The following is a 25,629-nucleotide window of genomic DNA, read 5'->3' on the forward strand; positions in this document are numbered from 1 at the left end:
TTCGCTAATTAAGCATACCTATTTGATTGTATTCATCTTAATTAATAATAATAAGCTTTATTTGCATAGCACCTTTCATACAAGAATTTCAACCCAAAGTGCTTCACAGCAAATTCAATTTGAATCTGTAAAAAGCAAAAGAAGAAACCTTTAAAAAAGAAACGGTATCGGTTTTGTGGGAATGTTTAAAGTCAATTTTTGAATGAATAAAATTGTCTCTAATAATGAGAAACCGAGCAAACCAAGAAATAAAAACTGCACATCAGATACTCAACTAACTGTTTAATTGAAGTGAAGATGACAGTTGATGTTCACAAGATGATTATTGATGGAGTTTGAGTTAAACACAGTACCGGTAGTACATGTCATTTTGTTGTTTGTTTTTGTTGTTAAGGGCTCAGAGCAAATGTACACACACTAATATGTTGCGTGTGTATCCACAGCGGACATGGCCAATCTGTACAGCCAAGGAGTCGGAGCCCCAGTCGAGCAGTTGGATGTTTCAGAAGACACAGTCACAGTAGCTAGTGACAGGTAGGAGACATTAAACTGACATGCATGGATAGATGATGTGATGCTTTCTAAAGTGACTGTTCCAGGTATTTAACTCTGTATGTATTAAAATCTTCTTAACCCCTTCTATCTAGTTTTACTAATGGAAAGGAGTCAAAATGGACTGAAAGACTTGCACAGCACAGGTTAATAAAGGCTTCTTTCTCGCTCTATTTTATGATTCTATGTGAAGAATTTACGACTACCTTGACATTAAGTAGCTTCATCAAGTTCAAGGTTCTACAGATACTCTTTATAGCACTAAGACGTATCACTTATACACACTAATAGTCACACTACTCATTTGTCAGTCACATTGGAACAAATTGTGGAAATGGCTTTAAGCCAGGAGCAGTGATTCTCCTTTGAAGGCAATTATTTGTAACAAAACTACAAGCATCTACAGCAGTACAACTAAAAGAAGGGTGGAGGATAGTTAAAGTGCAACATGTGGGAAATGATGGTACCACCATGGCTGCAAGTAAATTGTATTTGCACTAGTAGCCATCAACTCATCAGTAACTTCCTCTGTGTGCATCAGACAGGAGAAGTGTGAGGAGCAGGCTTACAGAGCGGCTCTGAGGAAGAAGAGCGCTGTCCCTTTTTTCCACCCAGAAAATATCCCATTATCCCAGGTACTGTATGTGTGACTTCAATACATATGTTTTTATATATTTTCTTAAATCTAAACACATATTGATTCACCATTTCTGACTTTACATGGACCTTTATATAAGACACAACGCACAGCAAGAGTCACAGCACTGCTGCTTGTTTTCCAGGATCTGCTGCAGCCCCAAACACCAGACATGAGGAGTTTGTCCTTGGATCTCCCTCCGATCCCCACGTCAGACGGAGCTCAGGCCTTCCTGAAAGATGCCCCACAAGAGAACAGTAAGTTATTATACTGTCAGTGTTCACTAGCAGCTACTAAGATGAAACTCATTTTAAAAGGTGTCCCGTTGGGAGTCTGTGCAGAGAGAACTGAGGCTTAATAGATCTTTTTCACAGTAGACATTTTGGCTTGTCATAGTTGGAAAAGCCCAGATGTAACGATGACATTAAAACGACTGCGTTCCAATCCGGTGAGCTAGTTCCAGGGAGCTGGTATTGTGAGATGGCTTACTGGGACACTAATGCTGCATTCACAAGCTCCTTGGATGGTCCCATTTCCCAAGTTGGAAAGTCGTACTGATGTGTTCATGAGCTTTAAAGCTGAATGTGGAAACAACATGGACGCAAAGAAGAAGATGTGTTGTATTGTTTTGCAGTTGAAGTTTGAAGCTTTATATTAGTGATCTTGTGCCAGACTTGTTGCTGCACCAGTACATTCCCTAAAACCACTCAAATATTAATGTGCCTGACTTCAGGTTTAATGTTAATAAATAACTTTTCTCACTCTATGTAGACGTCAACTAACAGGTAAAACCCAATACCATGATATGCAATATGTGAATTAATAAAAGGTTTCTTACCATCAACCCAACATTTATTTCGTCCACAAGGTTTCTGCGTAATATGACAAAATGATTATTGCCACCACATGAATGCAGGATTTATGGAACTGAGTCCTCGTTAACGGAATTAGTTTCACTTGTGTTTTGCTACTATGACAAGTCAAAATGTCTGCAGGGAAAATGAAACTGAAAAGAAAAATCTATTGTAAAGCAACTGTAGATGTACATAAAAAACATTATCTGGAGATTCAGTAACATGCTTACTGTATAATCTATCATATTTGTGTTTGACTGCAGCCCCACGACCCTTAAACCCAACACCCTCTCAATCTGCAAGGTAATGAAGACGATGTTATGAACTTGTTTTTCTTGTGTTTCATTTTGCTCTCAACTCAGTTGTTGTAAATCACAAAACATCAGTTGATTTTCTTTGATAAATTGCTTGTCTAAATGATGTTTACATTTCTTCTTAGTCATGCAGCAGGAAGTGACAGGATGCTTGAGAAAAGACCCAGCAACCCCACGCCTCAGAGTGCAGGTTTGTTCTTCCTTCCTGCTTTCCTGGTTTATTTCAAATTAATTCGCTAATCAGCGTCCTTACCAATAATGAATATTGCGTGGACATTTTGAGGGCATAGTCTGAATTATATTTAAAGCGTCATCAGGCAAGAAAGTACATAAACCTGTTCATCTCTTGGTGGCATTGGTGCAAAGTCCATTAGAGGGTGTTGGTCATGTCCCCCAAGACTGTTTATGATGCGATGCATAAACCCTGAGAGGCAAGTGAGAAAAACAAATCTGGTGATCCAAGTTTAATCTAAACAGTTTTCCCTCCTGTGTGTATGTGCAGCTCTACCCCCCATGTTCTATATAGGACTTATAAATAGGGTTATGTGGGGGGCACTTTAATTTAATTGTGTGTGTGTGTGTGTGTGTGTGTGTGTGTGTGTGTGTGTGTGTCAGGTGAAAGTAGTCTGAGGGGTTCACCTGGACAATGCAAGTCAGTCCAGGTGGATGTGACTGGAAAGCTCAGGAGGACTAAAGTGAGACTACCAACCTCTATCCTCACTTCTAAACCTCGCAGCGTACCAAATCAAAAGGTACCCAAACATTCACATGAAAATAATTATTCTGCAATATATCATTGCATGTAAAAACTTCCCTCACAAAAAAAAGATTGCTTATGAAAATGTTATTTATGTCAACAAACCTGTGTTTTTACTATATGTATTAAAAGTGTAAATTAAAATGAGCTCCACCTTTTACCTGCTGCAACAGTAAAGTGATGAATACATGAATGAATCAATAATTATAATCCAATAATATAATATATATAGATATATATATATTATAGATCACGTGTCGCGTAATCTGTCATGTCTCTCGACCAAATCACGGCAAGATTTTTTGACTATATAATCGTCTAATCTGTCACAGTGACAGAGAATAATATGGTGTAGTCTGAACCCGGCGTCACAGTTCTTCTACACGGTTGTATAACTACTTTTACTTAAAAGATCTGAGTATTTCTTCCACCACTGATGGACGAATCTTGTGCTGTATACCGTTGAAATGTTCCTAGGTTTAACATGCTATCTATGAATATTAAAAAGTATAGTGACATCTAGAGGTGGCCACTCTATCAGTGATTTGACCCACTCTGAATAAGTATGGTTTTCTTTTCCATACACGGACACCCACCTGTACACATGCTTCTCTCTCTCGCTCTGCCACACACATACCGTTCACACGTCACTCTATTCCAGTTCCTGTCAGTGGAAGAGCCCGTGAGGAGGAAGTGTCGGACTGTTTCTCTCACTGACCCAAGTGTCATAGCGAGGGGATTCCAGCTGCTCCCGTGCACCGTTGACTTTGGCACACTGCAGGACGGCACCTCCTCGGCCATTACTGTGGTGATGAAGAATGTGGGTGTTGACACCTGCAGGTAAGACACCAGATGATGGGTCGATGCACAGGCAGATGTAGGCTTCAAAACTAGGAAATAATGATGAGAAGTATTAGTTTAGTTGCAGCATTACAACTGGTTTTAAATGTCCTTTAATGTCGGAGAGAAAAGAGTGCTGTGGATGCTGCAGACCATTTGTGGGCTACCTTCAAATCCAAAGGGAAAACTTTGACCTGTAACTACTGTTGTTTGTTTCTCTCTCTCTGCAAGGTTCCATGTGAAGCAGCCTCCTCCTGCTACAGGCCTCCGTGTCGTCTACAATCCTGGGCCTGTAAGTTCCCCGCTGATTAAACGTTTGTGTTAAAGGTCCCAGATTGCAAAAAGTGAGATTTTCATAAAGCAGGCTAAGTGCTATATAAATACTGTGAAAGTATTTAAACGCTCAATCCAAGGAGAAATGCTGTGGTGATGTCACAACTATACTATAAATAAACCATTTCACAGTTTTAAATGTAAATATTCTAAATGTGGTGACATTTTTAACTAATAGATATCACCTTGAACATTCCCCAGTTGATTACTTAACTTAAGACAATATTTTTTTATTTTACAATTTTTCTGAAAAGGTTTGTTTAAATATTCAAATGAGGCAATATTTAATACTAACTTTTGGTAAATTTAGGAGAAATCTACAGATGCAAATAGAGAAAGTTAGTCAAATAAACACCTAAATGTGTGTGTTGGATGTTTTATTTACACTAGTCTAAAAGAAAACATGTTATGGAAGTGAAATAGCCAAAACTAAATTGTACCACTGCATGAAAAAAACAATGTTTTTGCCTTAAAGGTTCAACGTGTAATTCTGATCCACCTGCTCCAAAGAAATAGGGGGCAGTATTTCACCTCTAAACTGGGTCCATAGAATCTCTAATGTTTATATTTGATTTGTAGTAGTTTGGCATATTCATTGTTTTCTAATTCATTATTTATATTGTGTATTGCATTCTACAGCTCTCTCTCTTCTAGTGTTGATATATTTACTGTGTACTTTCTTTTAAAATTCGACCAAACGGCTGAAACTCTGAGAGTCAAAAAACACAGCTGTCTTATAATCTTCACGAGGGGCTTATCCATCTGTGTTTACTGGGCACTAATGTTAACCGGAGCTGTAGTCCGTGTAACGTTATGTTAGTTTGTTTATTGGACTGAATCCAAAGTGGCAGAAACCAGAAAACGACCTGAATATTTGTCTCTTCTTCCTGATGGCGTCTCGGCCAGGAGAGCTGCCCGCTGGAGAGGAGAGAGGTCGATAATGTTGGGTTAGGGTTAGGGTTTTAATGTTTTAAGTTTAAATTCTGGCATATCTTAAACATTGAACCTTTGTGTGTCTCGCCTTAATATTTGATTTAACCTACAGTGCATTTTGGATTGTTTAGCATTATTGATATTTCTATTATAAAGATACATCATTTACCTCTGTTAGGGAAAGTTTCCCTCTCCCCTTTAGTTGCAGATAAACTACATTGCAGTGTGCTGTGTTTCTGTCTAGGTGGCTGCAGGTTTGCATGTGGAGCTGCAGGTCCAGCTGTTTGCCATGTGTGCTGTCAAAGATGTCGAACCAAAGAAGTTAATCTCCGAGGATATCATCATCCACACTGAGACAGACATCCTCTACCTGCCTGTCACTGCTAATATCCTCTCAAGAAGTGTTTCACTTTTGAAGAAACGTTTTGATTTATAGTCTTAGTTTTTATTTTATAGCAGGTAGTCTGGCTCATTTTCCAGCATTGTTTTCAGATTTAGTTTTAACACTGACATGTGGGTAAAGATTCAGACAAGTTACCAAATGGTGACATAATGAAACTTCCTTAGAGGAAGGAAATTATGAATTAATGTGTGTGTTAAATAAAGACAAAGGACAGTTGTTATGAGATTCATCAAGTCTGAGTGGTCTGTATTAGAGTGAGGTTGGTCCTTACATATTTCCACCCATCCTTCCTGAGAGGTTATATGACATCTGGGTCAAGGACCACAGCAGTACACACAACAAGAAAAGCTCCAGGGTGCGTCAACTGTCTTCCAGCCTACCTGTTGGACGACGGGCCGCACAGCCCTACAGACGACCCGACACCCTCCTCACCAGTCCTTCAGCAAACACAGGTCAGTATCTAATAAAATAAACAGAAGTGTCTGATGAGGATAGAAAGCTGTCACAATATCTGAACCAGTTTTTGTTTGTACGTTTCAGAACATCTTAATCGCACCACTCCTCTGTGAGGAACACACATCACCATGCCATCACATACATCATACAACACTCATTTATGCTACAAAAGGAAATATCGGAATGGATGTTTATATTTTCCTCTGTTCCAAATAAAAACATTACTCAAATAATTGTAGGCTTTTGTGAGTATATTTGCATGTGCATGGAAGCCCCTTTCTCCCAGTAAAATAAAAAATAAAAATAAAAACTTTTGATTTTTTTTGATGAAAAAAAGAAGCTCCTGTTAGTTATTATAATGATACATTTTGTGAAAAATAATGACTTGGTATCCTAAAATAATTATTTAGTATTGCAACATAATGAGAAACTTATTTTGAGAACGTTTCTCATTATAATGACTTACAGGATCACATTGTTGGAAATGGGCTAAAGATATCAAACCACATCTTTATAAAAACAGTTGTGCCCATTTTAATTCGGCTAATTTGGCAGGAGTAAAATACGTAAAATAAAATAGTGCTGAGTGTAAATGCGCGTGTTTATATCCACAGGGGAGACTCGTGCGTGTGCTCAGGTGTAGATGGGGGTGGGGATGTTGGTATATGACGTCAACGGAGACCCAATGCAATGTGCAACCACGGCCAAACAAAGTTGAATAATTCCTCCTCCTCCTGTCGCTGTTGTATTTCGATGTCTTGCATTTACCCTCGCACAAACCTTCATACCACGCTTATTAGCTTTGTGCTCACGAGCGTCTTCCTTCATTAGAGCAGCTGCAGCTGGTGGTGAAATCCTTGGCCCCGGTTGGCTCTCCTGCGCTGTCGGTCACGCGCGCACACGTGCACATATACGCACACTCGTAGCTGAGCATCACGATAAGCAGAAGCAAGCGGCTGCAGCGAAAACGGAAAACGACGCACGAGCTTTGACGCTTTGTCACAATTTGACTAGAGGAAGGATGCAGCGGGCAAAAGAGCATCATTGAGCGGGCCAGCGGGAGAAGATACGGGAAGAGAGCAGGGGGGTACCGTTAAATCCGGAGTAGATGATGCTTATTTGCCGCAGGCCCCGCCATCGTGAAATTGGATACCGACTTGCGGCGGATGGGGTGACCGAGCTTGCTGCTCCGCCGGGGAGGTCCCTGCCTTCGGACGTTACCGGGGTGGGAGCTGCCTGTGCCCGGTTCTAAGGAAGGAAGGAGTGGTAAGAGGGAAAATGCAGACGGAGGAGGAGACGGCCACCGCTGAAGAGCCCATTTTGGAGGACGGGTCAGGACGAGAGCAGGTAAGGACATCTTATATGTTTTTTCCTGTCCTGTTTACGACGGGTTTTTTTATGCGTGGATAGAAAGAGTCCAGTTAGCGTAAAGTTGCGCATATTTGACCCCTTAAAGAACCTGCTTATATTTGTATGTTATTGTTGGTCATGTATCATGTATGACATACTGTAGACTAATACGACTCTTTCATTGACAAGTCACGTTTTTCTCAGAAGTCCTTCATGCTTTACTAGAGCAAGGACACGGGACAGGACCTTGGCTTTAATATGAATTGAGATGAGGCTGTGGTTTAGGTAAACAGAGAGGGGAGGGAACTCTTAGTCCCTGTCTGGAAATAAAGCCACAGCATTGATGTGATGTGATGCGTTACTCCTGGGAGAGATGCATTAGTCTTTTTTCAGTATAGTAGAGTGTTCATTTACCAGCTGACACCACTGAAATACACTAGAGGGTGACATCACCCAAACACCCACCTTTTCAGACAAAATTACACTGACACAATGTGAATGGTGAGAACACAGAATAACACCTCCAAACACTAAGTTTATGTATTTGTTTTACAGGGATTTACTAGATTTTACTATGTATAATAGTTGGATAAACCCACTAAGCCGTGTGTTTCTTTATGTTAGGCAAACTTCTTGATACCAACCTCCTCAGCAGATATCATTATCTCACAGTACATCTACTATACCTCGAAACATTGTCTCCCAAAGCCCAAGAAGACGTCCTCAAATATCTTGTTTTTGATCACCACTCAAATATATTCAGTTCACTGTCTTAGAGGAGTAAAGAAACCAGAAATAATAACATTTAAGAAACTGGAATCATAGAATTTTTACTTTTATTATCTTCAGAAATGACTCAAACCAATTAATCGAATATTTGGCGACTAATTTAAAAGTTGAAAACTAATTGATTATTCTTTGCAACTCTATCCTGAACCAATATAGTGAAAGTCCTTACACAGGGAAGTGGCATCTTGTGCAAAGATTCATATTTACACACACACACACACACACACACACACACACACACACACACACACACACACACACACACACACACACACACACACACACGTCTTTAGCATGTAACCTTCCTAAACAATTCCCTCTTCTATTAATCCAATACTTGTGAATCAGCATTATTTATTCGAACATGTGATCTTTATAATGAAAAACCGAGAGAAATAGATTAGTTATGTTTGATAAAACATTACGTAAGTCAGTTGCCAGGAAAATATATATTAATCTGTTCTCACCACCATTCCCAGTTAAGCTACTCAACATGATGACGGTCTGTACAGGAAGTGCAGAGCATATGAGTAAGTTACCAATATAAATATCTATACTAGTGGAGTTTACAGGTAGTTTGATCTGAAAGGCAATGTAAGTACACATGACGATGGGTTGGTGTAAGGCATGGGACAATATATATATATATATATATATATATATATATATTTATTATTATTATTATTATTATTATTATTATTATTATTATTATTATTATTATCCCGATAATCAAAAAAATGCTTAAAACTCTTAAAATGGCACTAAATCGTCCTGGAATCACTTCATCTTACGTTCAGTTAAGAAACAACTTTATTTATTGCATCGCAATTTTTTTGTGAAAATCAATCAACATCTCAAATAAGGTAATCATAAATCAAAGGCCCCCTTACATAGATAAAGGTTAAATAATAACATGAAAATAAACATTGTGTGAGTCTTTTTTTACATGATGATTCCTGTATTTTTATATCCAGCTCTATTTTTCACTTCTCCTCCATGACGGCAAGCTATACAACCTTTCAAGTCTCATGTGAGGATATTCATGATTATCCCAATAAGGTAATTCATCACCATCGACTTATCATGAGCGCTTTTTATTGCGACCCGCAAAATTGTCACACCTAGGGACCTGTTCTGTCGGCTAGGAACTTAGTCACACCGTAACCTGTAAAATGTGAGCTTTAGGGCTGCAACTAACTATTATTTCCATCGTTCTTTAATCAGACTATTTATGACCTCCGCAAAGCAGGTTATGTTTTCACTTCAGTTTGTCCAACAGCAGGATTACAGAACAAAACCCTGACCTGAAGGCTACTTGGTGGAGCACGGACCAAGAAGAACTCATTAAATCACCGGGCAGATACAGAAATTAATTTTCACTTCACGTTGGGAGAAAGGGCGTTTGGACCAGGCAGAGGTCTGCACTTTTCGAGTGCCCCTGTAGTTATTAAAAAAATATATAATTTATTTGATGAATCTCTTCATCTCTTAATCCATCTTCAGTCTATGAAATATAAAAAAAAAGTGAGAATTGCCCGTCACAATTTCCCTGAGCTGTAAAAGCAGCACATCCTCACATCTGAAAAGGTGGAACCAGCAAATCACAGCCATTTAACTCTGGCAGCCATTAATACTCTTGTCTATTGAAAAGTCGATTAATGAACTAATAGTTTTTGCTCTAATGAGCTTTAAATATCTTGCTGATGTGGCCTTAAGGCATGAAACTTTATTTAGGCCTAACCAGAATAAAACTGGCAGAATTAAGCATTTGGCGATTTTAATTTAAAGACGTAGGCATTTTAAATGATGCCTTTTGCTCTCGTCTGTCTTTTATCCATGCTTGCAGTGCAGACAATTCAGTCATCTGTTCCCTGCCTCCATTACTCTCTCTCATCCTGCCCTCTTGCTCTCCTTCCTGTTTTAGATTTGCCTGTCGTGTGTACAGCTCCATCCTTCCCTCACTCTCCCTCTTTGACTCTCCTTTCTCGTACATTTGCACACTCATGTCTCACTTAACTGTATTTACTCTCTGGCCCACATGAGTATGCATGCACACTCGCACAAGCATTATCACAAATGAAGTAGAGCCACCTGATTAATATTAAAATATAATGTTTGATTCATACCAACCTTCGTGCACATATTTCCATTAGCAGAGAGGTCTGTCCTGTTCCTAATGTGCGTGTAAGAGAGACTTAATGAAAGTTTTAAAACAATAACAGCATCAATATAAAACTTCTGGTGATAAATGGAAATAAATGTATTTAACACTCATTCTGGCAGAAACGATAGGATTTTACTGATCCCGTTTGCAACTACAGCTGCAACGATGACTATTTTGGACATTAAAGACATCACCTCGGAGAAAGACCAAATGATTGATTGATTCATCCAGAAAATAATCAGCAGGTTAATAGATAATACAAACAATCGTTAGTTGAAGCCCTATTTGCAACTATCTACTGTATACAACACAATGCAGTATGACGTGTTCTAGCTACAAACGACCAGAATATCCCCCGCCACTAGGAGTCTCATACAGTCCCTCAACACGATGGACACAAAATGGTTTCCCAAAGAATATTGGAAAGATAAGAACGTATGCATATACACAGTGAACACATTGACCGTTAATGGGGAATGCCCATCAAATACAGCAGGGAGGCAGGCTGCAATAACACATGATAACGGTACATAAAAGCAGTCTGGCTGCCAACAAGAAGCAGGAAACAATGTGTAGATTGGGATTAATAATAGGGAATTTGTCGTCCATGAGATGAATAAGAATTCAGTTTCTAAACGGGCGAAGGTGATACGAGACACCAAACATTACAGACGCGTTAGGTAAAACACAAGGAGAATATGTTCAAATGATATTCAAAACTAAAACACTTGATCTAAAATTAACACTCAGTTGTATGCACAAAGCAAAATAATGTCTCTTTAAATAAATCACTCCAAGTAAATACCTGAGTTCAGTTGGGCAGCAGATATTTCACGAGATCTTCAGTATAACAACAATTAGATGTTGTAATAAATATGTCGCTGCGATTTACAGGTGCTCTGAATTAAATACAATTTAAACCCACTTATCACCTGCCACATAAGGTAGAAGATCGCACTATTCTTTCTATTTAAATGTGTTTTAATTATGCATAGCCCCTAATATGCTCTTGATTTTATTTGAATTTGTAATTGAGGAATAATATGTTTAGCATAGTGAGCGTATAATGATAATGACACCCAATGTAGAAACCGGACTTCCTAAAAGACTCCCTCCAACGTGTTAAAAATGACACATCCTTTTTAACAGTGTACTGCAGGCATCAACAGCACATTTTCCTGTCCTCACTTCCTCACTTCATTTGCCACCCACATGCTAGGGTTGCTAATTATAGCTGCTCCAGTCACACCTAAGCAGCTGATTCAGTACGAGCAGAGACAGATGGAGGAATACACATTTTCTATTGTTTGTGTTGATTATAAAGTGTTTGTGTGTAAGTACGATGGGAGGTGGTACTGTAGACAAAAGATAGGCCCTGCTAGTTCTACTATTGAAGCAAAATGTTGACCCGAAGCCAAGTAAAATAACAAGAAACTCAAGTTTGACCTGAGCACACGTATATCCAAAGAGCCAGTTACGAAGTCTGTGGCAGAATTGCAGTTGCAGCACCATATTACAGCAAATGCTAGAAGACCGGATTATAGAGCACTGATTAAATTCAGAGACATTTACTGGCCAAAGCAAATACAATTAATGCAAATGCTCTGTCAGTTGCAGCTTTTTTTTTTATATATATATATATATATATATATATATATATATATATATATATATATATATATATATATATATATATATATATATATATATATATATATATATATATATATATATATATATATATATATATATATATATATTTGCCCTGACTGTCAGTATTTCAGCCCAGCAAAATCTTGTCTGATAATGTTGTGTTCTATGCAAATACAGGCTCTGAAATTAAGTTATTAATGAAGACTTTGTCATGTAAGTACCACCCTGTATCAACCCTTTTCAAAAGAGCTTGCAAGAAGGGCGGCCCAAATATGACAAAAATGAAAGCCGACACCCTCCAGACTCGGCTATATAGATTTCTTTTCATAATGATTTCAGGCAGAGTAAGCTTTGCCTTTGATCTGTTACAGCCTGACACTAGAGCCAAGGCTCAACAGAGGCGGCTGAAACTGAAAGAGGATCATGACACAACCAAAAAATGCAAGCGTTTTGCACCAGAAGGTGTAGTGTTCACTATAAACTACTTATTTGCCTAAAGTGCATCCCAGTAGGTCTCAAGATCAGCAGCTCTGTTAACCTGTTTTACATTGTGATCAGATCAAAGCTCGACTGGTACAAACTCGTCCAGATGCTCGAGGTCGACGTGAGGGAGTCCAGAGCCAGGAACCAGTGGGGTGACCTGAACACAAGACTGTTACTTATGATAAACTACAAAGATCAGCCTTTTGATGCGTATTAAAATGTGTCAACACATTGTTTACTTTCTCACCAAAAAGGTTGTTTTTTGGTTCAGTTTTGTTAATTTGTCTGTTTGTGAGCAGGATAACGGAAAAACTATTTTCCCGATTTTCATGAGACTTGGTGGAAGTGTCTACCATGGAAGTGTCTACCATGGACGGGTCTACCATGGACGGGTCTACCATGGACGGGTCTACCATGGACGGGTCTACCATGGGCGCCATGGGCGTTGGTAGAACCAATCTAAATTTTGGAGCTCCTCCGAATCACAGGGCGGATACAAACATTGTTTTTCCCTTATGGAAACAACATGGGAGGAGGTCTGCGCTCTGCGAGTGTCCTGCTAGTTCAGAATACTGATCTCACTAAGCGGAACTGTATTGGCCATGACATGACCAATCCACAGTTAATTCCCACTGCATGGGACGGCACGGCTCTCCTCAACTTGACTCGTTTTTTTTCCGGTGTTTAATTGGAAACATTTGTGGATAGTACCTGCCACCTCAAGTGGATGTTCCAAGCAACACTGACGGGAAGGCCTGCACAACTCGCCCTTTTTAAGTAGCAGAGTTACTGTCGATAACGACCGCTATTTTGTACGCCTTCCAAACAAAACACTAGAAGGTCGGGAGTTCAATACCAGGCTGTCACCATTGTACCCCTGAGCAAGGTACTTAACTCTGAGTTGCTCCAGGGAGACTGTCCCTGTATTTAGTTCAATGTAAGTCGCTCTGTATAAGAGCGTCTGCTAACAAACAAAACAACTCAGTCTGCTGTTTATAACATTTGGTTATGCTGAATGTGTGCATTATTATTGGATGTGGAACATCTATGAGCTACTATGCATTAATCAAAATGGCCCCTCAGTTTCTCTTATCCAGCAAAGTCCTTTTACTGTAAACTGCCAGCATCGTTTAGAGTTGACAATAGATGGAGAGCTGATATTTCCTTGTACACTTGAGAAAAACAGTTTACTCTGGACTTCACTTTGTGTGGTTTGTCTCTGTAGGCCCACGAGTTTATGAGCATCTCCAGGCTCATTTTAGCCGGTCTGGTCTGTTCCGGTGGGAGAGAGAACTGCTCGTATTGACAAATAGTGATTGGCATAAGTGCATACAGGAATAATTTGACTCCCGTCTTGGGGCTGATTTTTCTCTCACTGGGCACACAACACCTGCAGAGACTTGATGAAAATGTCAGCTGAACCTTTTTATTTTTGGCAACATTTATTTGCACAAGGTAAGAGGAAAAGGACAGGAGAGAATTACAGCCAGAGAGACAAAATAAGACAGACGGAAAGGGAGAAGGGCAGAAGAGTAACGACAAGGATGAATTCTGGAGAAAGATGCTGTTACTGATGCCGTCTCTTTAGTCCCCCCCCCCCCCCTCTCTTTTCTGTCTGCTTCCTTTCAAACTCTCATTCATGAAAAGTTCATGACCGTTTCTCAGTCTGCCTCACGCTCTTCAAATCCTCTCTCTCTCTCTCTCGCTCTCTCTCTCTCTCTCTCTCTCTCCCCCCCCCCCCCCCCTTCCACTTTTAGCCCAATCAATCCACTTAGAGACAGACTTTCAGAGAGGATGTAACAGAGGAGACGTGGGGGTGAGGAGGACGGAGTGGAGGAGAGACTGAGGTTGGGAATCGGAGAGTAAATGCTTTGGTGGGAGGGAAGATTCGGGGAAGGAGGAAGAAGATTACGTAAGGAGAGGATGTGGAGAGAAAAGGCAAACACAAAGATTTTTGGATGTGTGCAGACTGATATTGTGGGTGGAGTTGCAGAGAGATGATGGGGTGTAGGTGCCCTTCACTCTGCCTTTCAGTACTTGCCCTTGACGTACAGTAGTAAAACAGAAAGTGTGTGTGTCGCAGCCAGTCAAATGTGGCTGCATTGAAGGAGTGAGGGATAAAGATGGGGAGGGGAGGGGGAGCGATGTGCTGACAGGACAGGTGGACTCGGCGGAAAGGAGGAGAGGACACTGGTGTCATCCAATCTTTTCTTTTTTGTCATCTGCTTTGTTGCTCTTTTGCCTTGTCGCATTCAGTGCGAGGCAGAATATAACAGCGTGGCGAGGACACATGCAAGAGACACAAATAAACACAGTACAGGTGTGTCAGCTGTGTTCCCCTCTCTTCATGTTTCTGTGTTATACAACATGCATAATACACAACGCTGCTCTGTCTCCTCACTCATTCACACACACGCATTGAAGTGGCCGTGTTACGCTGCTGGTGTTGGAGTGGAGTCAGATTAGAAGAGTCTAGAAGTATTGTTCTGATCTAAATTATTCACATACTCTCCACTGGCTGCATTACAATGCTGATAACGTGCATGGTGGCTGGTGTGTGCGTGGACAGAGAGAGAAGAGGGGCACATTAGTCTATGTATCTAATGCGTATGTGTATGTTTGAGTGCACTGTAATATGATGTATTCAGAGGAAGTGTGTGTGTGTATTAGTCTAATATGCAGCACTTATCCTAGGATGGGTAAGGGGTGGTGGTTTAAGGCACTCCTTTGTTCAGGACCTCAGCTTACCCACTCTGAAATACAACACGGTTTACCAAACAGGAACATTATGATTATTAAAAACTCACTGGGGGGGGTCTCCAGATAAACACAATCTGTGTCGCTTCCTTGACAGTTTTTATTATCACCATAGCTGCAATAATTTCCACCTCTCATACCTTAAATATTAACCTTGTGGAGCACACTGTATTATTTATTATAATCGTGACTGTCAACATGAGAATGCAGAAATGAGTCAAACGTAGTGGCACAGCTCAGACTGGGTTCAGTGTTAAAACACAGCCTTAGAATTTAATAAGCTCAGAAGTAAAGACGGACAAATATATTTCATCTTGGCATTAAGAGCTTAAAGCCAAACTCTGATTGAAAGTACATGTTTAAGTAATACAAATAATCTGTACCCAAGTAATCCAACAAGTATCATTGAAACTGAGGCAATGTACTTAAAGAGTGCTCTGGTAAGTGAGTGTTGCCCTCGCATAATGTTGGGGACAGACTAAACACTGGACATATTGGACACAGAGTCTCTGTGAGGCCGTACTGATGCTGTGAGCTTCATGTTTCATACAAGCATGCAGCCCAAAGTCTGTCACAAGTAGAACAAAAGAAAATAAATAAACAACAATAAATAATAAAATATGTTTTTTTGCTTGCCATACTTTATCCAGAGGCTAATCTGATGTAAAGAGGAGCAAGGTCATTTAAAATTAAAATAACTTTAAAATCTATTCTAAAAGATGGCCATGTTATCCGTTTTCTTTGTTTTAGTTAAGACTCTGCACAAGATTCTGAACTAGCTGGAGTTTTCTGATGGACCTTTAGTTAATCCAGTGAAAACGGAATTACAATTGTGTAAACGGCTTGTAATAAAAGACTGAGTGAGTATTTCAGCATCTTTCGGAGTGTCTGACATGGTGATATTAAGCAGGTGTGATGTTTACTATGTTTGCCATCTTAGTTTAGCGGGTTAGCATGCTGATCTTTGCTAATGCAGGCGCAAAATAAAAAGTTCTTAGCCTCGTAGTTTTAAGTAAGATGGTGGGAATGTCATTAGTTTTGCAGGAATTTGGTCATAAACCAAAGTACTGAACAAATTGATGTTTTGACCCAGTGATGGCACTCGGGGGGGGGGGGGGGGGGGGGGGAAGATCAGATGGATCACCAAAGTCATTTGGATTTATCATGTGAGGCATGTGATTGTCTGTACCAAATTTCAAGGCATTCGATCCAAAAGTCAAGAGATCACCAAAGGTCATTAGGACCATGAATGTCAGTGCTGTCCAACAGGTGCTGATTATATATAGCAGTGCAGAGTTCCTTTTTAAATGTCTCATTGGTTGCATATTTATTGTGCGGGTGGCATCTTAACATCTCCTCTCTCTTTGTCTCCACAGCAGCGGCCAGTCCAGCAGTCTCTGGCCTCCTCCCTGTGTCGGGAGTCCCATTGGAAGTGCCTCCTCCTGACCCTCCTCATGTACGGCTGCTTTGCCACGCTCGCCTGGTGCGCCCTCTGTCGCGTTCCCGTTCTCGGCTCCTCCTCCATATCTCTCGGTGCTGACGACGATGCCACCTCGGCCGCCTACTATAATGACATCCTGCACCTGGAGAGTCCGTGCTCCAGCGGCTACGTCTACATCCCCCTGGCCTTCCTGGCGATGCTGTATGTGGTTTACTTGGTGGAGTGTTGGCACTGCTTCTCCAAGACGGCCATGTTGGCTCATGCTGAATTCCAGGTCAGTGTGAAAACCAGTTTTAGCCTTGAATTAAGCATTGAGCTCGGGGGTCTCTAACCCAACGAGGGCTGAAGGATTTAAAACTTATCTAATTGCAATTACTTTTACTCGTATTGGAATTTTTATCTTTCTCTATGATACCATTTTATAGTCCAGGACATCTCTGCAGCTCGACAATAGTTATTAAGAATTATATTTTGACACATACTTTGCCTTTAACAAATATTGCGCCTTAAAAAAAGCAGGAGGGCCATATTGTGATTTAGATACAATTTAAATTAATCGTTCAGCACTTAACCCAACAGACTGGAGTCTCCTGCTGCAATCTAGGAATAGATCTGTGACCTTGAGCTAAACAGCAGAATCTGTTTACTCATTGAAGCTTGTTCAGTACGATAGTGTCAGCAAAATGCTTTTAAATAAAGAAGTTAAATAAATCAAATGATGTTGTATTAAATGTCTGCACAGACAGTAGCTGTTCAGGAGAAGCGGGAAGAGAACAACTTGTTTTACTCTCAATTTCCTACTTTCCTAAAATAATCTTTCTTTTGTCTATTCTGGTCTTTTCTGTCTGTTATCAGGAGCTGCAGGAGCACAGTGGTTACTGCTCAACTTAGATATGTGTTGCCAAAAACTAAATCTCTGTTGTGTTAGTCCAGACTGTCAGGGGCACACGTCCTATCATTAAGAGCTCTTACAACATAAACACAACTTGGCAGGGCCGGACTTGCACCAGATTGCACAGACTTAACCAAACGTTATGCAAATAATAGGAACTTTAATTGGGCTGCTTTTACCACCATTGCAAGAACTGCTCAATTTGTTTAGAAGGAAGATGTCAACAGAATACTTGTTTTACAAACTCTCTAAGTCAGGTGTAGACATACAAAAGTTCTGATATTGAACTTATAAAATGTATTTCTGATTGGCCTAAACTTTGTATTCTTAATGTGCTTCGGGAGGGGGACAACGTTTAACATCAGTGTAACTGTTTTATATGTTGTTGTAATGTATCTTTGTGAATTGTCAGATTTAACAAAAAAAACATTCAGGTGTAGACGCGTACATCGAAATGTGACATTAATGACATAATTTCATTATTCCTTCATCCTTTGACGCAGGAAGTGTACGAGCGTGTGCAGAGACTGCAGCAGGCCACGCCCTGCATCTGGTGGAAGGCCATCAGCTATCACTACGTGAGGAGGACCAGACAGGTGACGAGGTACCGCAACGGAGACGCATATACGACCACACAGGTGAGAGGAAATCTTCTTAATGTGCACGCTAACACTTTCTCTCACGTCCACTCGTTTCTGTTTACATTGTTCCGAGCTACACTTTAAATCTTAAGTTCTAACTTTCAAAATAACTGCTGTGCAAATCCTAATTTCTCTTTGTGCAATATTGCTGGGCTGCGTGCAGTAAGAGAAATATAGTGTTTAGTAACCATGCTTTATTGTTGATGAAACGTATATGAATTGTCAAATTCTTTTTTTAGACTACCTTCCTCAAACATCCGATCTGTTCTCCTTCCTCCTCTCCCATTTCCTCTCTCCCTCCATCCGGGCCCTGCTCCTCCCTCCCTCAGGTGTACCATGAGCGGGTGAACACTCACGCCTCCAGTTCAGAGTTTGACTACGGCCGCTACGGTGTCAAAGACGTATCAAAGGAGCTGCTGGACCTGCAGCTGCACCCTGCTGTTCGCCTCCGCTTCACCAAGTGTTTCAGGTTAGACACCCACCACCAACCACAGCTGGTCAAAACACGGGGTGGGGGGGGTTTACTGTATGTTTTTATTATTATTTAATTTAGATTTGTCCTTGTTAAAATCCCTTTTTGTGTTGGGTACCTGTCCACTATTGATTGTTGTCCCCTCTTTGTATTGTACACATCAATAAAGTGTTAACATATTATTATTTTTATGGGGTAAGTTATTAACTAACCTTTGTGTTCTTTAGCTTCTCCAGTGCACGTGCTGAAGCTGCCTACCTCACCCAGGTAAGATTAGTGAAGACTTGTATTATCTTCCTAAACCGATGTGCTAGTTGTGAGTGACCCCACAAAGTAATGTGCAGTAGTTCAGTAAAGATCAGCTCCTGGACTTTAGAAGAAATTCTCTGTCGAGGGTTTTGTTTTGATTCTAATTCTTACATATTATCTTTTTGCTATTCCAAGCGAGCACGCTTCTTCGGGGAGAACGAGGGTCTGGACGACTACATGGAGGCCAGGGAAGGAATGCACCTGAAGAACGTGGATTTCCGTGAACACATCCTGGCGTTCCCAGATCCTACTCACCAGCCCTGGTTCTCTCGGCACCGGGTGTTCTGGCTGGCTTCTGCTTTCCTCGTGTCGTGGCCGCTGCGCGTTGTGTCGGAATATCGCACAGCGTATGTCCATTACCATGTGGAGAAGCTGTTCGGGGAGGACGAGGATGGTGGCGGAGGAGGAGGTGGTGGAGGAGGAGGGCCAGGCGGAGGAGGAAGAGGGGATGGGGTTGAAGGAGGGACTGAGAATGGAATCCACCCCGGAGTCAATGGGACGAGTTACAGAGCCATCTCTCGGGTCAACACGGTGGACATGACAGAATTGGAGTGGCACATCCGCTGTAACCAACAGATGGTCCCGAGCTACTCTGAAGCCCTCCTTATGGACATGGACATGAGCGGGGGGACAAACCCAACCGCCTCTACGCCCATCTCCGGGCCTACAAGTTCCACCCCGCCTCCTCTAGCTCTGCCTGTCGTGTTCAACTCGGCTTACCTCCTGCAGAGCTGCCCCCGCTGTCGCAGAACCACTTCCAGTTCCAGTCTTCCCTCTAGGCTGAGGGCCCCCATGGGAACCACAGCCCTCCTGAACGCTACCGTGGCGGGTATCAGGGCAGCGGGGCAGGGAGGCGGAGGTATCGGAGGAAGGTTGGTGCTCAGTCGGAGCGGATTCTCTCTAGGGAGACTTGCAGGAGGCCGCCAGAACAGCCTGTTTCATTCAAGAAGCATGGGCGGAGGACTAGGAGGGAGTAGGGAAGATGGAGGTGGGGGAGGAGGAGGTGGAGGTGGAGGATTCCTTGGTTTAGGTTCAAGACAGGACAACGAGGAGACCAGAGGAGTGCTCGAAGGAGAAGGGGATGACGACGAGGAGGAGGAAGAGGAGGAGGAGCAGCAGCAGCAGCAGCAGCAGGAGGAAGAGGCGGTGGTGATGAGAAGGGAACAGGGAAGAGGAGGCAGAGAGAGGGATGATGAAGCAGAGCAAGACAGTGCAGGGGGAGGCGAGGTGAGGGAGGGCGATGGGGGAGGGAGGGAGCGTCCTCCATCCTATCAGGACGCATTCTTCTTTCCCGTCCTCATTATACACGGAGAGGAGAGCTGCCATGGTGGAGACGACATGTGACGATCAAAAAAACAGACACATTAAGAGCAAGAAAGTCTGTGCAGGGGCCGAGTGAGATGAAAGAACGCGCTGAACACAAAGAAAAGACTGGATCTGAGAGAATGAGGGAAATTAGATATGACAGAATGAATGAAATGAGAACAGAATGAGGTTGAATGGAAAGAGTTGGTTGACGGCATAACAACCACAGAAAGATGAAAGGATTCAGTCAGAACAAAGAATTTAAGAGATAAGAACAGATGTACGAGCGAATTACCGAGGGGAGAGAGGAGAGAGGAGAGAGGTGGTGATGGATAGACATATGGTTGAGAATGTACTGTAAGAAGGGAGGAAACACCGGTTCAGAAGGAGAGGAGATCTGATAGGGAGTGCATCAGTGAGATAATGTGGAGTCTGATGATACGCTCACACCAAACGTGAAGTGAAGTTATCATTCGTCGTGAATATGCAAAGTTGGAATTATTCAACTCGACAAGAGAAATTTGCACCAAAGTCTATCAGCGTTAACAATGTTAACATATCTCTGATCGATCCAAACTCCATTCAGAAAACCAGTATTTTAAAAGTAGTTTGCTTGTCGCCATGCGGACAAAACTTGAGCCACAAATCGGCATCATGATGTCGTTGTTTCGGCATCTTTTTTTTATCCTTTCTCTAATTATGTCGCAGCACAATCTGTATATTTTGGGTTCATACCGCTGCAGTAAACCAGATTCATTCACACATTCGAATAAACACAGATGATCCCGCTCTAAAACACGCTTGAGTAACGCAAGCCGAATATTTGTAACGCGTTTGGTGTGAACGCAGCATTTTGGAAATCTTTGGAATTGTAGACCAAGATTGTGAGGGAGAGGGGGGAGAGAGGGAGAGGGAGGGAGAGAGAGAGAGAGAGAGAGAGAGAGAGGGGGAGAGAGAGAGAGAGGGGGGGGGAGAGAGAGAGAGAGAGAGAGAGAGAGATGAAAGACTGAAAACACGGGAATGTATATTTCCAGATTTATCTATGCAAGAACAGGAGTTGGAGGAGTAACACGTCTAAAGACTGCAGATTGGAGATCAGTGGAGAAACTCCAACCAGCTTAGTCGTTGTGGGTATTTTTTTCAAAAGAAACAGAAGTGGAGGAGTTTGCAAAATTGTGTTACGAAGGCTTGAAGCTTTTTTTGTTTTTGTTTTTTTTAATTAAAAATATAGCTTTTTAAGAAGAAGAATGCAGAAACATTTCAGATGAGGGAAGAAACAGATGAGCTCACAAAATGCAATATGAGGAAGAAGAGGAAGAGAAACGATGGCAAGGGAGGAGCGCAGCACAGAAACTACAGACAGAGAAGAAGTAGAAACTGACCATGACACACCAGATTACCCTAAATCTTGTTTCCATTGAAAAGATCAACTCAAGAGGAGGAGAAAAAAGAAAACACAGGATTTATCAGAGACAAAACACCTCATGAGCAGCAATCCTGACCTGGACTCTAATCAGGAAATTAAATAACATTCAAATAGTTCCCCAAGTAACCTTTTCAAAAAAGCTCTCGATGACAAATAACGATTTAAAGATTTACTAAACTTCACGCAACCGTAGCAGTATAATAACGTTGGAGAAACATTGATTTCCTCCTCTTTATCCTTTCTTGCTCCTCACTTCACTTCCGCACCACTCTGTCCATTACTGATGTGCAGTACAAAACAAAAGAAGAGGAGAGATCGCTTCCTCCTCGTCTTAGCTCCTCTTTTCTCATCTGCTCTCCTCCCTCAATTTCATCACCTCTTCTTTTCTCCTGTCATTGGGTACAACATCTTTTTTTTTTTTTTTTTTGGCAATTAGCACATTGTGTCATAAGTGAAGTGAGAGGCTGTTGTACCAAAATAGATTCCCTACATCCATCATTGACTTCTCCCTCTGCCATCTTCCGCGCCTCCCTTTCCTCTCTTCAAAGTACTGCTTATGTGATGCAGCTCTCTGCTCCTCGGATCACATTTCATCTCCGCTCGCTCCTCATATCACGTTTCCTCTGGGCGGAGGTTTCTCCTCCAGGATCAGACTTTATGAACCAGATATTTCCCACTTTATATACTTTTATGTTTTTATATTGTCGAAGACACAGAATGACAAAATAATGTGGCTACTTTGATCAGTGATGTTACCCAAAAGACGTCGACAAAATTGGCCTTTGAAGATACTGACGAGATAATCACACAAAGTGAGAGTAAAATATTTATTTTCCACCAGTTATGCCTGTGTAGTTGTGCTCTAGTTTTAAACATTTGTACACAAAGATAGGCTTGCACAATATAAAGAAAAAAAAGACAATAACCCTCCAATAACAATATACTATATATCACAATACTATATGTGTTTAGGCATGAAAATCACCTCTTTATCTCATTTATGTCCTAAATATTGGACTGCATGGGAAGTAAAACATGAGCTGCGTTCTCCTAATATAAAATAAGAAATCCGACTTTTGATTGCTTTGTGCAGACGACAAATAGCTGATAAGAATTTAGAATGTTAAAATCAAACCAACAATATGATCACAATGATCGATAACTCTCAGCTGGGATAGACTGAAGGGCCGTCCACACCAAGAACAATAACTTTAAATATCACCATGTGAGCGTCTGATGAACCTGCTCCAGATGTGTTGAAGTCCCAACATGCACATTGTTGCACAGAGAAAGAAATGAAGGATATAAATAATAAGAAAAGCAGCCTCCCCTGTGGGTCTTTGAGCCCCATGGAGAGAGACAGTAAACACCATTACTACTAACCACCTCCTGCGTGGAACAAATACACCTTTAGTACTCGAATGGATCTTGATTGGCTGTCAGTGTTTGTATCGTATATTTATATTTATCATTGTTGGTGTGAACGGCCCTTCAGTATGGCCAGACTGCCACGCTGCTTCCTCCTCCTCTTGAAGAATCACCTGCAAATAAGTAACCGCGCTCTCTGGAACATCGCCTCACTGTAAAATGTGTTCGCTGGCATAGAGATGCATGTAACTTAATAACAGCTAGTGTGCAGGAGCTACTAATAGCTATGTAGCAAATATCTTTGCCATTGCAAAATGCAGTGCCAAAAAGCAGTGATCAATAAACATAAATGAAAGTATTTTAGACACATGTAGACGGACAAGAATCCAGAGATGAACTCAATGTTGTGAGTCCAGGGAGACGATTAGCACAGACAACACAACCATCAGTGCATATATTTTACAAAGCACACTAAACCTGCTACTATAGCAAGAAGCATTTCGAGTAGTTAGCTGGACATCTTAACCTTCCTGCATAGTGCCCTGAGGTTACTTCAGCCGCTTTGTGATGTTGGAAGGGTCTCCCTCGTTCTCTTATCGACTTACTTCGGACACGATACTGAAAAGCACACTTAAAGAATGAAGCTGGAGAGAAATCTGCGTGAGGAGTTTCCTGACAATAGAGCAACGCTGGATACACTTCATAAATATGGATCCTTTCACCGCTAACATCCAACCTGGGTTCAGCAGAGACGGCAGGGAACGTTCTTTCAATGAAACCTTCTGGAAGGATAAAGTAGAGCACGAGTGCTGACCTGGTTTGGTGTACGGGACACACACTCTGACACACACTCACACACACCGACTCTGGCTCACGGATCTTCCGTAGCTTTTGGGGACATCGAGCTAAAGTGGGCACAAGGAGACGAACGGACGGAATAATTAATGGAAGAAAAAGTGAGAGAATATAAACGGCAAGAAGGAAGTTTCTCTGTGACTGAACATCAGCCGCTGAAGAGAAGACAATGTGAGATCAAAAGACAAATATTTTTACAGCTATTTATCATCTCAGTCTCTTGACTTGTGGATAAAATCGTCTCCATTAATGTCCCTTAACAAAAAGAAGCACTAAAAAGCACTGACCACACTTCTGTGTTAATTTGATTTAGTTGCTTTCTCAAATGTTCAATCACTTCGTTTATTTGGATGTATTTCTTGGTCATATAGCCAGTCAGCCGCTTAAATTAGAGATCACATGTAGTGAGCGATAAACTACAAGTCTGTCTGTAATTTGCTACTTTTATATCATCTGCATACTTGAGTAGTTTTTTTAAGTGAGGTCTAAAATCCAAATGCCTTTTGTAAGCTTCAGAAATGTATAATTTCTTATCTGTTTTTTTTTATTTTGTTTTTTTATTTTTGTAAAACAGACTGCTCTTCTTAAAGAGCTTTGATCAGCGAGCCTCTGGGATACGTACGGTGCATGGAGTCTAGTTTATTTATTTATTTTAAACAGACAAGTGTATTCACTCATATGTGTTGTGACTGGATATGTATACTGTTTTATTATCAGTGTGTCAAAAGTGTGTCCTCAGCCGCTTCAGGTGTGCCAAGAGAACTTTGTGCCCATGATGTCTTACACAAACACACACACTCATGCGCGCTTGCATGTTTAGCCACAGCAGTAAAGCAGCCATTATAACAGCTTATTTTAGACTAGAGTGACATTAACCCATAATAGCCCCGCACATGCAGAGTCTTAACACACACACACACACACACACACTGAAAGCATGGAACTGTCCTGCTATGTTGCCTTTGTGTCCGACGTTGCCAACTTTTTTGCTCAGGATTTCAGTGTATGCTGCATTCCTGTGTCAACACAAGCTGTCTTTCACACATAAACATCCATCATGCCAAAGCAAAAAAAAAAAAAGCATCACAGAGAAAATGCCTGAGTTTACACACGTGCACATGGACAAGCAGCTGGTACAGGTGCTGATGATCTGTGCTGCACCAAACAGTTACACGAGGTGAGAAAAGGGTGGCTTTACTCAGGAGCAAAACTATGAGATGCCTATCAAGTGAACTTTATCAGGCAAAATGCACAGGTGCAGCTCGTGGGTAAACCCACCCAGAATGTGTCTCATACATGGTGTTTGGCCACACCTGCAGGCTGCGTTGTTGTCCACTAGGTGGCAGAAAAGAGAAGTGGTACTGTACTGTACTGTACTCTGAGGGTAAGCAAACAGGGTAGAGAACAGCTGCTGTCCTGCTCTCTGTGGGTTAAACACGGAGGTCTGCACCGACACCGGCAGTGATGCTATGACATCACTGGGCAGAGGTACAACCTGACAGTTTAAAGGGACAGTTCACCCCAAAATACATCTTTTTACCTGTAGTGCTGTTTATCAATCTAGATTGTTTTGGTGTGAGTGGGTCAATGTCTTCCTTCGCTCCAATATAATGGAATATCAATTTAAAAACTTGACGGCGTTGTC

The 25,629-nt window shown here is 41.3% G+C and overlaps 2 protein-coding genes and 1 long non-coding RNA gene across 6 annotated transcripts in view; 2 read left to right on the top strand and 1 right to left on the bottom strand.

Annotated features, from left to right (window-relative positions):
• The window catches only part of LOC115023905 (sperm-associated antigen 17-like), a 28,629-nt gene extending 22,274 nt beyond the window's left edge, over window positions 1-6,355 (top strand). For 2 of the 3 annotated variants that reach the window (XM_029455259.1, XM_029455261.1), the window contains 12 exons: window positions 444-534; window positions 648-698; window positions 1,094-1,187; window positions 1,335-1,446; window positions 2,307-2,346; window positions 2,483-2,547; window positions 2,973-3,109; window positions 3,776-3,954; window positions 4,186-4,246; window positions 5,465-5,606; window positions 5,905-6,075; window positions 6,164-6,355. In XM_029455259.1, coding sequence (XP_029311119.1) covers window positions 444-534; window positions 648-698; window positions 1,094-1,187; window positions 1,335-1,446; window positions 2,307-2,346; window positions 2,483-2,547; window positions 2,973-3,109; window positions 3,776-3,954; window positions 4,186-4,246; window positions 5,465-5,606; window positions 5,905-6,075; window positions 6,164-6,192 — 1,172 coding nt within the window. In that variant the 3' untranslated portion in view covers window positions 6,193-6,355. The remainder of the gene's footprint in view (window positions 1-443; window positions 535-647; window positions 699-1,093; window positions 1,188-1,334; window positions 1,447-2,306; window positions 2,347-2,482; window positions 2,548-2,972; window positions 3,110-3,775; window positions 3,955-4,185; window positions 4,247-5,464; window positions 5,607-5,904; window positions 6,076-6,163) is intronic. The other variant, XM_029455260.1, reaches the window with a different exon arrangement.
• Window positions 274-7,342, bottom strand: LOC115023907 (uncharacterized). Of its 2 annotated transcripts, none has more exons than XR_003834059.1 (4): window positions 7,171-7,342; window positions 6,004-6,083; window positions 3,752-3,948; window positions 274-1,421 (listed from the first exon to the last, which is right to left on the bottom strand). It is a non-coding gene; the product is annotated as an uncharacterized LOC115023907 (long non-coding RNA). The 2 variants fall into 2 exon arrangements; XR_003834060.1 differs by lacking the exon at window positions 7,171-7,342 and adding an exon at window positions 6,868-6,952.
• Window positions 7,310-21,219, top strand: LOC115023906 (transmembrane protein 151A). The gene is made up of 7 exons (XM_029455262.1): window positions 7,310-7,426; window positions 16,652-16,990; window positions 18,112-18,246; window positions 18,579-18,718; window positions 18,949-18,988; window positions 19,166-19,424; window positions 19,467-21,219. The coding sequence occupies exons 1-7, from the start codon at window positions 7,358-7,360 to the stop codon at window positions 20,372-20,374; spliced, it is 1,890 nt and encodes a 629-aa protein (XP_029311122.1). The 5' UTR covers window positions 7,310-7,357; the 3' UTR covers window positions 20,375-21,219.
• Window positions 21,220-25,629: the final 4,410 nt, after the last annotated feature.

Source organism: Cottoperca gobio, chromosome 18 (genome assembly GCF_900634415.1).
Source record: "Cottoperca gobio chromosome 18, fCotGob3.1, whole genome shotgun sequence".
Classification (NCBI taxonomy): domain Eukaryota; kingdom Metazoa; phylum Chordata; class Actinopteri; order Perciformes; family Bovichtidae; genus Cottoperca; species Cottoperca gobio.

Excerpts from the sequence above, each read along its gene's own strand:
- LOC115023906 (XM_029455262.1), top strand. The coding sequence starts at position 7,358 with ATGCAGACGGAGGAGGAGACGGCCACCGCTGAAGAGCCCATTTTGGAG. Across the intron at positions 7,427-16,651 it reads ACGGGTCAGGACGAGAGCAG|CAGCGGCCAGTCCAGCAGTC; the intron begins GTAAGGACATCT and ends TTGTCTCCACAG. Across the intron at positions 19,425-19,466 it reads GTTCGGGGAGGACGAGGATG|GAGGAAGAGGGGATGGGGTT; the intron begins GTGGCGGAGGAG and ends GGCCAGGCGGAG.